The sequence below is a fragment of the Chelonia mydas genome, chromosome 1 (assembly GCF_015237465.2).
Source record: "Chelonia mydas isolate rCheMyd1 chromosome 1, rCheMyd1.pri.v2, whole genome shotgun sequence".
Taxonomy (NCBI): domain Eukaryota; kingdom Metazoa; phylum Chordata; order Testudines; family Cheloniidae; genus Chelonia; species Chelonia mydas.
The window spans coordinates 183,460,592-183,474,548 of NC_057849.1; the positions used below are offsets into that span (position 1 = coordinate 183,460,592).

At 45.7% G+C, this 13,957-nt stretch overlaps 1 protein-coding gene across 2 annotated transcripts in view; it reads left to right on the top strand.

Moving 5' to 3' along the window:
- The window catches only part of MPZL1 (myelin protein zero like 1), a 61,984-nt gene that overhangs the window by 26,383 nt on the left and 21,644 nt on the right, over positions 1 to 13,957 (top strand). For both annotated transcript variants that reach the window (XM_037906762.2, XM_027820015.3), the window contains exon 4: positions 11,651 to 11,780. In XM_037906762.2, the coding sequence (XP_037762690.2) occupies positions 11,651 to 11,780 (130 nt within the window). The remainder of the gene's footprint in view (positions 1 to 11,650; positions 11,781 to 13,957) is intronic.

The window sequence follows — 13,957 nt, forward strand, 5'->3', positions numbered from 1 at the left end:
GTCACTTCTAATGTAGTCCCTGCACCCAGGTCTGCCCAGGTGCTCCTGGCCAACGTGGGCAGGAGCATCTCAGACGTGACGATGACGGCTACTGGTCCTACTGTGCCATCTGCTGCCACAAAGCAAGGGGTTGCTGCTGCTGTGTAGCAATGCAGTACCACGCCTGCCAGCACCCAGGAGACATACGGTGACGGTTACCTGAGCGGGCTCCATGCTTGCCATGGTATGGCGTCTGCACAGGTAACTCAAGAAAAAAGGTGCGAAACGATTGTCTGCTGCTGCTTTCACGGAGGGAGGGAGGGAACGGGGGCCTGACGATATGTACCCAGAACCACCTGCGACAATGTTTTAGCCCCATCAGGCATTGGGATCTCAACCCAGAATTCCAATGGGCAGCGGAGACTGCAGTAATTGTGGGATAGCTACCCACAGTGCAACACTCCGGAAGTCGATGCTTGCCTCGGTACTGTGGAAGCACTCCGCAGAGTTAATGCACTTAGAGCATTTTCTGTGGGGAGACACACACTCGAATATATAAAAACGATTTCTAAAAAAACGACTTCTATAAATTTGACCTAATTTCATAGTGTAGACATACCCTTTGTTCAGAATATCACCAGGTTCAGTCATCACTGGAAATCAGACATTTTTGGCATTTTATGCACAACTTTATGAATTACACCTCTGCAAGTCCACGGGCATTCAGCTACTACTACTAGTGATGCTCTTGGTTCTGCCTGGCCACTGAACACCTCACCTAATACTAGGCAAGCTGGATAGCAGCCTAGGCAGTGCCTGGGTGTTTTCTTGCCCATCCCTACAATACAGATATCACCAGCTCTCGTGATGTCCGTATCCCCAGATCAACAAGTGAGGACAGATCAATATGGAATTAATTAATGATAATCATGGATATGCATATCAATGCTATAGATCATGTCTGTACACAAGATTCACAGGTTTAATGGTCAGTTTTCGGGTGTAGCTACATTAGTGCAAACCCCTCTTGATTTGAGAGGCTTATATCAATTTAGCTTAGTTTAGTAAATTAACTGGGGTTTATACCAGTTTAACTAAATCACTTTTACAGAAACACATTTATTTAAATCAGTGCAACTTTTTATGCAGGCAAGGCCTTTCTCTCTTCTAAGGTACTCAGTAATTCAAAGTCTATATAAAATAGATCAGTTTGATAGCTTATAGGTTTTTTTTTTAAAAGATATAATAAAAGCTCTTAAGCTACCTAAATTGGATTCCAAGTCTGAAAGAGCTTTGTTACCATGGCAACCTTAAACAAAAAGAGGCAGGTCTTCACTAAGAACATATATGTAACTGATCACTAACAGAAGTATTACAATTTTTTTGTGATACATTGACTATAATGCAAAACCTTTGAAGAAGCACTGAACAGCGAATGCCTATGTGGTCACAGAGTAGTCATCGGCTGGTAAACAGTTACACAAACAGCTTAGTGTACAAAAGCAATTTTAAGTTTACACCTGAAATTAAGAATAATCAGGAGCTGAGACAAAGGTGTGCAGTTCCCTTGTCTGCAACAGAATATCACTCCAAAAAGATGTTTGTAAACTGTGCAAGCCATTTTTTTCCACTTCAAAGATCATGGAATTTTCCATGGACAAAGCAGCAATAAACTATTGCAGGAATTCAAGGGACAACTTTTCTCACTGGATGGTGAGAAGGTGACATAAGACACTTGTATTCCAAATGGAACACTGCAAGTCTTTGTCAGAAGCAGGAGGTAACTTTCTGATTGGCTCACATGGGCTTTGCCAAGAACAGGTTAGACAGCCCATTGGTAATGGCTGAGAGGCCTTTTTTATGTTCAGTTATTTGATCCTTGAGGCTGAGGTATCTCGACAAAAAGAGACAGTCCACTAGCTGCCTACTGAAGGGTCTCCCTATCCCCCAACACCTTATCTTGTCCTAAGACACATACCATATTATCTGTTTCTTTAAAGTCCTTGGGAGACAATGAAATCTGGGAAAAGAGCCAGCTATAGCTGTCAGAACACCTTCGTTGAAATTAACTACCTGAATGTTCAATCTTAAGAAATTAGTTCTTGCAAATGTTGAGATGTTTGCAAATGTTGATACCTTTGTATCCATTTCAACTGATAAATAGATTTTTATGCATATTTTGCCATGTGATAACTTAATATAACCAAGTTAAGTACTTCCCAAAGCATGTATCTGAGAGACAAAGTGGATGAAGTAATATTTTTTATTGGATCAACTTCTTTTGGTGAGAGAAAGGTCCTGAAGAAGAGCTCTGTGTAGCTCAGAAGCTTTTGGATCAACTTCTGTTGGTGAGAGACAACTTTTTGAGCTATTCAGAGCTCTTCTTCAGGACCCCTCTCTCTCTCTCTCCCTCCCTCCCCCCCCCCCCCCCCCCCCCAAAGAAGTTGGTCCAGTAAAATATATTACCTCACCTACCTTGTCTCTCTAACATCTTGAAACCAATAAAGCTGCAACACTGCATACAGCATGTAGCTGAGTCAGTTCTGTAAGTGACTTACAGGTATGCATTATACATTTTGTTTTAGTTACAAGCTTAACCATAGTTCTTTAGAAATAATACTAAATAAGTAACTGAGAGCTAAGGTTTAAAGAACTTGCTGCATATATTTAGCCTTACTCTAACAGGAAACTGGTCACAACAAGGTTTGCTCTTGGGACAGAAAGTCCCTGAATAGTATCAATCTGGAAGTGATGCATCTTGTGGTTTCAAGCTCTCAAGTTCTCCGTTAGGAGGGAGACACTCTTTGACTTGTCAGTAAAATAATTTTACCATTGTTTGAAAACTTGGCTATTGTGGCATAAAAGTCTACAATACTGGTAAATTTGAGATGAATTAGGAATAGTTTTCAATTGTTACTGGCATATTTGAGAGTAAATTGCATCTTAAGATATGTCTACACTACAAAATTAGGTCGATTTTGTAGAAGTCAATTTTTAGAAACCGATTTTATACAGTCGATTGTGTATGTCCACACTAAGCGCATTAAGTTGGCAGAGTGCGTCCTCACTATTGTGGCTAGCATCGACTTACAGAGCGGTGCACTTTGGGTAGCTATCCCACAGTTCCCACAGTCTCCGCTGCCCATTGGAATTCTGGGTTAAGCTCCCAATGCCTGATGGGGCAAAAACATTGTCGGGGGTGGTTTTGGGTACGTGGCGTCAGGCCCCTCCTTTCCTCTGTGAAAGCAACGGCAGACTATCATTTCGCGTCTTTTTTCCTGGGTTACCCATGCAGATGCTATACCACGGCAAGCATGGAGCCCGCTTAGCTCACAGTCACCATGCGTCTCCTGGGTGCTCCTGGCAGATGTGGTACTGCATTGCTACACAGCAGCAGCTCCTTACCTTCGCAGCAGATGGTGCAGTAGGACGGATAGCCGTCGTACGTCTCCTGGGTGCTCCTGGCAGACCTCGGTGAGATTGATCGGGGCGCCTGGACAGACATGGCTATCCTCCTCTTAGAGCACCAAATGGGAGCCAGAGACTTCAGGTCATTCTCTTATTTAAGTTTCGTCTCATGGAGATTCAGTCCTACCTGGAATATCATGCGAGCTGGAGGCTTCTGCCTCAGGCTGCTCTCCCAGCTGGCAGCACTGCACGGTCGTACCTACCCCAGCCTACCCATGGCTCATGAAGACTGGACAGTAGTAAGGAGCAGTTCAGCTATAGGCTGAGCAAGTGCAGAATGGTGGTAGAATGTGCCTTTGGACATTTAAAAGTTTGCTGGCGCTGTTTGCTGACTAGGTCAAACCTCAGCGCAACCAACGTTCCCATTGTTATTGCTGTTTGCTGTGTGCTCCATAATATCTGAGAGAGTAAGGGGGAGACGTTTTTGGCGGGGTTGGAGGTTGAGGCAAATCGCCTGGCCGATTTTGAGCAGCCAGACACCAGGGCGATTAGAGGAGCACAGCAAGGCGCGCTGCATGTCAGAGAGGCTTTGAAAACCAGTTTCATGACTGGCTAGGCTTCAGTGTGACAGTTGTGTGTATTTCTCCTTAATGCAAACCTGCCCCCTTTGTTGATTTTAATTCCCTGTAAGCCAACCACCCTCCCCCTTCAGAAATAAAGTAACTATTGTTTGAAACCATGCTTTCTTAATTTAAAAAAAAAAGATAATGGACAAGATAGCCTGGGTGGGGTGGGGGAGGATGGAAGGACAAGGCCATGTTGCTTATTGTAGCCACACTAAAAATCAAACTGTTTGAATGACAGCCTTCTGTTGCTTCGGCCATCCTCTGGAGGGGAGTGGCTGGGTGCCCGGAGCCTTCCCCCCCCGCCCCCGCGTTCTTGGGCGTCTGGGTGAGGAGGCTGTGGAACATAGGGAGGAGGGTAGGTGCTTATACAGTGGGTGCAGCGGGGATCTCTGCTCTTGTTGGCTTTTCTGGAGCTCCAACAGATGCTTCATCATGTCTGTTTGCTCCCCGATTAGCCTCAGCATCGTGTCCTGCCTCCGCTCTTCGCACTCACTTAATTCTTTCCTGGCCTCTGCCACTGAATGCCTCCATGCATTAGGCTGTGCCCTGTCAGTGTGAGAGGACTGTATGAGCTTGGAAAACATGATCGCGAGTGTGGTGTTTTTTTTTTTTTTTTTTTTTTTTTTTGCCTTCTAATCTGCGATAACATCAGGGACGGAGATGATAGGTGAGCGTAGAAACATTCTACGCTGTACGATTCTGGGGGGACTGCATGGTCACCTGTGCTGCTGAGTTCGCCGTGCTGACCAAACAGGAAATGAAATTCAAAAGTTCCCAGGGCTTGTCCTGTGTACCTGGCTAGTGCATCGGAGTTCAAAGTACTGTCCAGAGCGGTCACAATGGAGCACTCTGAGATAGCTCTTGGAGGCCATTTGCGATTGTCGATTTGCGTCTGCACTATCCCAAATTCGATGCAGCAAGGTCGATTTTAGCGCTACTCCCCTCGTCGGGGAGGAGTACAGAAGTCAATTTTAAGAGCCTTTTAGGTCGACGGAACGGGGTTGGTTGTGTGGACGCAGTCATTTTTAAATTGACCTAACGCAGCTAAATTCGACCAAACCGTGTAGCGTAGACCAGGCCTTAGCTAGGAGTATCATTAGAAAGGGTAACATTTGAATTAAATTGACAACTTCGTAAAGCAAAGTGTGTTTTAAATTTAGGCTTGAGTTATAGGCAATTGCACCAATATTGCAGTTCAGCCAGTTGTTTAATTGACAAGTTGATAAGGATTCATAGTCCTGTGTTGGTACTCAAACCACATGTCCCAAATATAGTAGAACTAAGGTAGCTTACCTGTAGAAGACTGTCATAAGTCTCAGATGCATTTGATAGATTTTAACATTCCTGTTAAAGTAATTCGTTTAGATTTTGTAAAAACTAGCATCTTGCTTTCTGTAACCAATTTTTAAAAATTCTGTTCTGGCTAATAAAACCTATAGATCTTGAAGTAGTGCTCCAGCCTTTACCCTAAGGAATAAAAATCCAGAGCATCATGACAAGCTTGATATCCATACTGATTAATTAAAAAAAAAAAAAAGTGTTTTGATACCACTCTCACAAAGCACACAAGTATAATGAGAAATAACTTTTTAAATATTTTAAAACATGGTCCTTTGGGATTTTCCTGAATTACACAAGACAATCAGTGGTGGGTTAGCAGACATACAGAGGCACGTCTTCCTGCATCTCTGTGCTTTACTGCGGGATGCTAGGGCTGTCTGGGTGCTATTTCAGCAGCATCTCCCACTCTCAGATGTGAAAACAAAAACAAAGTGACTATTTTCAGAGTAGCAGCCGTGTTAGTCTGTATCCGCAAAAAGAAAAGGAGTACTTGTAGCACCTTAGAGACTAACAAATTTATTTGAGCATAAGCTTTCGTGAGCTACAGCTCACTTCATCTTATGCTCAAATAAATTTGTTAGTCTCTACAGTGCCCTAAGTACTCCTTTTCTTAAAGTGACTATTGGCTCCCATGTACACCACAGTAATTCCACTTATCGCTGCATGGTGCTCAAGCATCTCTCCCCTTCTGCCTGTGAGAAGTGATGCATCCGCTGGGGCTCCTCTTCCTTAAGTGGGGAATGGATCACATAGAACGGCCTAGAGGGGATATCCTGCCTGTAGACCAGGGGCAGATGGCTCCTGTTCATTTTTAGTTCCTAAAGGGAAACGGAGGGGAAGTAGTTCAGCTGCAAAACAAAAACAAACAAAATTAAAACTAAAAGATGGGGAGAATAAAAAGCTGCTTATCACTAGTTTCTGCACAGACCCCAGCCGCCCAAAAAAGCAGGGTGCCCACTGTAATAACTACCAGTGCCTCTGGCACTAGGTGCAGAAGGAAAAGGTGCCTCATCATGACATCCGCTAGAGTGGTGACAGAGCCGTGACAATGAGTCGGCAGCTCACGCAGGAAGTAGGGGGCAAAACAAAATGTGGAAAGGACAAAATGTGCAAATATTCCATAAACTTCGTGCATTTGCACAGGGAGCTGTACTGGGCATTTGCAATAGTCTAGGGTACAGCAATCTATATAACCTACAGTGCTTGCTGTGGGAATGCCTTATGTGGACATAGTACATCATGAGCAGGCTGAAACAAATGCCTAATGCAAATGCTCTGCACCCTTGAAACCTGAGTAGTTCAACTGTACCCGGGGCCGGTTGCAGTGGTGCTGTTATCTAAAGTAAATGCAACCCTGGACTGTCTCATTCAAACTCTTATAGCTTTAATTGGAGACCTTGAAACAAGTGAAGGGTATGGAAAACCTTGCAATTATGTATGATAGCTTTTCCAAACAGCAATGGTATAGTTAATGCACTCAGGGTATGTCTACACTATGAAATTAGGTTGATTTTATAGAAGTCAATCTTTAGAAAGCTATTTTATACAGTCGATTGTGTATGTCCCCACTAAGCTCAGTAGGTCGGTGGAGTGCGTCCTCAATACCGTGGCTAACATTGACTCACGGAGTGGTGCACTGTGGGTAGCTATCCCACAGTCCCCGCTGCCCATTGGAATTCTGGGTTAAGCTCCCAATGTCTGATGGGGCAAAAACATTGTCACCGGTGGTTTTTGGTACATGTCGTCAGTCTCCCCTCCCTCCTTGAAAGCAACGGCAAACAATCGTTTTGCATCTGTTTTCCTGGGTTACCTGTGCAGACGCCATAACACGGCAAGCATGGAGCCCGCTCGGCTCAGCACTGCTGTTGTGAGCATTGTAAACACCTCGCACATTATCCTGCAGTATGTGCAGAACCTGGCGAGGAGATGCCAGCATGAGGACGATTGTGAGGAGGACGTGGACACAGACGTTCCTGAAAGCACAGAATCTGGCAATTGGGACATCATGGTGGCAGTGGGGCAGGTTGATACAGTGGAACACCGATTCTGGGCTCTGGGCCCTGCAAACAAGCACAGACTGGTGAGACCGCATAGTGTTGGAGGTATGGGATGATTCTCAATGGCCGCAAAACTTTTGCATTCATAAGGCCACTTTCATGGAACTTTGAGTTGCTTCCTCCGCCCTGAAGCGCAGGAATACCAAGATGAGACCTGCCCTGACAGTTAAGAAGTGAGTGGCGATAGCCCTGTGGAAGCTTGCAATGCCTGACTGCTACTGGTCAGTCGGGAATCAATTTGGAGTGGGCAAATCTACCGTGGGGGCTGCTGTGATTCAAGTAGCCAAGGCAATCTGTGACCTTCTGCTAATGGGTAGTGACTCTGAGAAATGTGGAGGTCATAGTGGATGGCTTTGCTGCAATGGGGTTCCCTGACTGTGGTGGAGCGATAGACGGAACGCATATCCCTATCTTGGCACCGGACCACCTTGCCAATGACTATATAAACCACAACGGGTACTTCTAAATGGTGCTGCAAGCACTGGTGGATCACAAGGGACATTTCACCAACATCAACGTGGGATGGCTGGGAAAGGTGCATGACACTCGCATCTTTAGGAACTCCGGGTTGTTTGAACAGCTGCAAGAAGGGACTTACTTCCTAGACCAGAAAATTACCATTGGGGATGTTGAAATGCCAATAGTTATCCTTGGGGACCCAGCCTACCCCTTGCTCCCATGGCTCATGAAGCCGTACACAGGCAGCCTGGACAGTAGTAAGGAGCTACAGGCTGAACAAGTGCAGAATGGTGGTAGAATGTGCCTTTGGACGTTTAAAAGCTCACTGGCGCTGTTTGCTGACTGAGTTAGACCTCATTGCAACCAACATTCCCATTGGTATTGCTGCTTGCTGTGTGCTCCATAATATCTGTGAGAGTAAGGGGGAGACGTTTATGGCGGCGTGGGAGGTTGAGGCAAATTGCCTGACGGCCAATTTTGAACAGCCAGAGACCAGGGCAATTAGAAGAGCACAGCTAGGCGCGCTGCGCATCAGAGAGGCTTTGAAAAACCGTTTCATGACTGGCCAGGGTACGGTGTGACAGTTGTGTGGGTTTTCTCCTTGATGCAAAACCGCCCCCTTTGTTGAATTTACTTCCCTGTAAGCCAGTCCCCCTTCCCCCCTTCGACACCAGCTGGCAAAGGAAATAGTCCCTGTCGTTTTGAAGTCATGCATTCTTTATTGATTTAAAGAAAAAAAGTGAGATCACTGACAAGGTAGCCCAGATGAGGTGGGGAAGGAAAGGAGGACAAGGCCACATTGCTTATTGTAGCCACACTACAAATCAAAGCTGTTTGAATGACAGCCTTCTGTTGCTTGGGCCATCCTCTGGAGTGAAATGGCTGGGTGCCCAGAGCGCCCCCCCGCATTCTTGGTCATCTGGGTGAGGAGGATATGGAACTTGGCGAGGAGGGCAGGCGGTTATACAATGAATGCAGCGGTGGGCTGTGTTCTTGCTGCCTTTCCTGCAGCTCCACCAGACGCCTGAGCATGTCTGTTTCCTCCCCCATTAGCCTCAGCATCTCCTGCATGTTCTCATCACACTCACTGAATGGTTTCCTGGCCTCTGCCACCGAATGCCTCCATGCATTCAGCTGTGTCATATCAGTGCGGGAAGACTGCATGAGTTCGGAAAACACCTCATCGCGAGTGCTTTTTTTTTTTCCGCCTTCTAGTCTGCGATAACTTCAGGGATGGAGTTGATATGGGGAGCATAGAAACATTTGCACCTGCAGAGGGAATAAAAAGGGAGAGTAAAATTTAAGATACATTTCTGTGAACAAAAGGGAGACTTTCACAGTGAATCAAGCAATTCACAGCAGACAGCACATGTGCTTTAGATACAAGGTCGCATTTTGCCTTTTATATTGAGCACCTGCCGGTATGGTAACACATCACACAAGGCTGGGCAACAGAATTCGGTTTCCCGGCAGCCATGGTAAGCCAAAGGATACACGGGGTTGGCTTCTAAAGCCTTCATAACATGTGGGAATGGTTTCAAACTGCAGCGTTCTTCTTTCTCTTAGCAAGCAATGCTGGTTGGGTTTGCCATTTAAAAGGAGGGGCTGCGGTTTTGGGTTGGATGTGCAGTACACCCCTCCCCCCAGCACATGGCTATTCTCTGGGATGATCCCTTTTAGCCAAGCGCAAACAGCCCAGCAGGAACGGGGTCCTTTTACTGTTCCCTTACAAGAATTCCCCCTTTCAGTCAGGTGACCATGAATGATATCACTCTCCTGAGGCTGACACAGAAAGATAAAGACCAAATGTTGCATGAATGCGAGCAAAACCGAGGACCATTTGCTGCAATGCTTTGTGCTGCAGTGATTACAGATTACTTGCTACTGGCTTGGCGTGGTAAAGTGTCCTACCGTGGAGGACAAACTAAGGCAGCCCTCCCCAGAAACCTTCTGCAAAGGCTTTCAGAGTACCTCCAGGAGAGCTTCATGGAGATATCCCTGGAGGATTCCCGCTCCATCCCCAGACATGTTAACAGACTTTTCCAGTAGCTGTACTGGCCACGAATGCATCCTAGTTCTTCAGGGCAAATAAAACATTAAACACAGTTGCTTTTAACCCCTGTAGTGTAGTTACAAATGTGCTCTCACCAGAGGTACCTTCTCTGCCTTCAGGGTCTGGGAACCCGCCTTGTGAGGATATTGCCTTCAGGGTGATGAAAAGGTCCCGGCTGCTGGGGAGAACAGATTCTCGGCTTGCCTGCTGCGCATTCTCCTCCTTCTCCTCTTCTTCCTCATCCACAAAATCCTCCTCTGTGTTGTGTGAGACAACCCCCCTTGCAGGTGTCCACGGACAGTGGTGGAGTAGTGGTAGGGTCCCCCCCATAATGGCATGCAACTAATCATAGAAGCGGCATGTATGGGGCTCTGACCCAGAGTGACTGTTTGCCTCCTTTGTCTTGTAGTAGGCTTGCCTGAGCGCCTTAACTTTCATGCAGCACTGCTGTGTGTCCCTGGTGTAGCCTCCCTCCTCCATGCCCTGTGTGATATTTTAGGCATATATGTTAGCATTTCTTCTTTTCGATTGGAGTTCGGCCTGCACAGATTCTTCTCCTCATACAGCAATCAGATCCAGTGTCTCCTGTTCAGTCCATGCTGGAGCTTGTTTGCAATTCTTGCACTGCATGGTCACCTGTGCTGCTGAGCTTGCCACGCTGACCAAACAGGAAATGAAATTCAAAAGTTCCTGGGGCTTTTCCTGTGTACCTGGCTAGTGCATCGGAGTTGAAAGCGCTGTCCAGAGCGGTCACATTGGAGCACTCTGGGATAGCTCCCGGAGGCCAATCCTGTTGAATTGCATAACACTGCATCTGCACTACCCCCAAATTCAACCCAAGAAGGTCGACTTTAGCGCTACTCCTCTTGTCAGGGAGGAGTACAGAAGTCCATTTTAAGAGCCCTTTAGGTCAACGGAATAGGGTTGGCTGTGTTGCTGCATTGCTTATAAAATTGACCTAACACTGCTAAATTCGACCTAACCTCATAGTGTAGACCTGGGCTCAGACTTCCATTATAAGCAGTCTTTGTGCTCATTTTGTTTTTTTAACTGTTCTGGCTGTTCTCACTTGGCCTCACTCAAAAGGTATGTGTTGGAGACTATTTGAGCAAACTAATATTGTCACTCTTCGATAACTTGAAAAGGAAACATTACAGATATGTACAGTGATGTATTAAGGTTGAGGAAGCACTTGTAAGGACTCTAGAAGTAGCCTTCCTTTGCTCACATATATACTCTTGGATTATAGTTGTGCTGTATGCATGCTACTTAACTGTGTTACAACAACTATATATTATTTATCAGTAGATCTCAATATATGTTACTTATGCCCATTTCTTCCCTCAAATGTGCCTACTCTTTGCAACTGACCTTAATGGGATTTGCACAGATGTACCGGAGAACAAAGTAATGTGTAACATGAGTCAAGGTTCTTGCTGTACGTTTAACTTCTGCATTCCTTGACTTTTGAATGGTTAAAATGGAGGCTCTATCCTTGGTTTATGGAAACTTTTGTTCTTATGTAAAGTACTTGGAATGCATGCTCAGAACAGACAGAACTCTGCTTGTCCTCGGCTAGCTTTTCCGTTTGTGCTGCATGTGTTCACCCTTGACTCTGTGACTTCCTCCTGCTCTGAAAGGATCTAAGGGAGGAAGGAGACTTTTTGTGGCTCACATTTTTGCTAACTAAAAAATGAAGCAAAGTGTTGAATCTTTTTTCCCCCCAGACAATCTGCCTGCGTTCTCCACTGGCGTGGTGGTAGCAATAGCCATTGGTGTGACTCTAGTTGTCTTGGTGCTCATCGCTGTTATCGTATGTGTCATCAGAAAGAAGAACTCTAAAAAGCATTACTCTGGGTAAGAGATAACACTCTTTTTACCAGTGTTGGGGGGAAGTGAGGGAAGAGTGAAAGGACCACAAGTGGTTGAGATGAGGCAGGAGTCATTCCAGCCAAGTCCTGTCTTCAGCTGGCCATCGTGACCTCCCCAAAGGGATGTAGTACAAAGAGGAGCAGTAGTCTGATAGCTGGGGAACTGTCATTCCTACCAGTGCTCTCTAGGTTTATGCATTATTATTGGTATCTTTCTTTGTAATACTCTTTAAAGCAGTGGCTCTCAAACTGTGGGTTGGGATCCCAAAGTGGGTCGCGACCCCATTTTAATGGGGTCGCCAGGGCTGGCTTAGACTTGCTGGGGCCCAAGCCCCACCACCCAGGGCTGAAACCTGAGGGCTTCAGTCCTGGGCATCGGGGCTCAGGTTACAGGCCCCCTACCTGGGACTGAAACCCTTGGACTTCGGCTTTGGTCCACCCTGCCCGGGGCTTGGGCTTTGGCTCCCCCACCCAAGGGGTGGGGCTCGGGCATGCTCGGGCATTGGTCCCCCCTTCTGGGGTCATGTAGTAATTTTTGTTGTGAGAAGGGGGTTGTGGTACAATGAAATTTGAGAACTGCTGTTTTAAAGGACAAATCGACCCTCAAGTGGTTTCATTACAGTGCAAACAGGAGACACTTTGATGTTTCAATCCGTACTAAATAACATCTGCCCTCAGTGATTTTTAAAAATAAAATAGTTGAAATATTCTATTTTAAATTTGTTATATTATGACATGTCAGTAGTGCGCATTGTATGGTACTACTAACATGAAACGTAAGAATATAAAAATGAGGAACTCATTAAATGAAACACAGTATCCAAAACATTTTTTAGAAGTTCTGTTTCTCAGGAAACTTTTTGAAACTGTTTTAATTCGATTTGGAAAGAAAACAAACTTCAAAATGTCCAATTTTTCAGAGTAATGGAAATTGAGTTTTGACCTGCTCTTTTTGTTAGTGGTTGTATTGCTAGCAATACATGGGTAAGATAGAGAATGATTCCTGCAGGAACTAAGGACACCAGGAGAGCAATTAATGAAAATTCCCAATACTGAAACAATGCAGGTTGCAAGTCTAAATTTTACGCCCTGGGGAAAAACGCACAGGCTGATTTGAACTGGTTCAAAGGCCTTTGTAAGTCATGGCCTGGAAACTATAAAATAACAGATCCTGACCTGGGTCTGTGACCAACACAGAAACGGATCCTGTGGGAGGACCTGAAGTGTATTAGACCAACTAGGTTCTCCATGTGGAAGGTGGGCGACCGCCTGGTAAGCTAGGCTTGTGTATAAGCTTTTTATTATGTTTTCTCTGAAATGCTTTTGCTTTGAATAAATAGTACTTTGCTTTATGAAAGCTGACTGGGTCACTCAATAACCCTGTTGCTGTTCCTGAGAGAAGAGAACTGCAGGTGCTGAAGTCAGACCTGCTGAGGCGATCATAGTGACTTTCAGGGGTCTGCAGCCGAAGACCCCAGTCTAGAGGGAGAGAATCACAGGATTCCACCCCAAGGAAGGTGAGCGCAGAAGGCTCAAAGCTGAAACCTAAGCAGGAGAACCTCAAGGAGACCATGATGGGGACAGAGGTGCAGTTACCTCTGGCACTGTGCCATATGTGGTGGTGGTAGGTGTGGGATCTATGACAGTGGTAAATTTCCAACAGTACCAACAGCAGTGAAAACAAGTATTGTAGAAAGAAGCACCGAGAAAAGTCAGTCATTCAGCGAAAGAGATAAAACCAAGAAAGATGAGTTATGAGCAACTAGGAAAAATCAGCTGGTGGAATTATGCAGAGGCAGTTAAACTCAAGAGCTGATAAAGGCACCTGCCATTGATATTGACCTGCCATAGTCTGAGGCCCAGAAATGATATTTCAAGGCCACAAGAGCACCCAGGTCTCAGGGAGAGATGGCAGAGGTCGAGGGAGACCTTGGAGACTGCTTCCTAGCAGGAAGTGGAGAAGAGGAGGATCACAGGCAGCAACTGTGCTTCATCCAGACTGAATTCAGTACTTCAGCGGTCGATGTGGAACAGCTTGCAGTTTGAAGCGAAAAAACTGCAGCTTGCTAGAGGCAGGCTGCACTTGGAAACCCAGAGACTTGTGGACCGGGGACCAGGAACAGCAGCACCAGCACAAAGACAAACAGCACCAGTGTGAGCAAG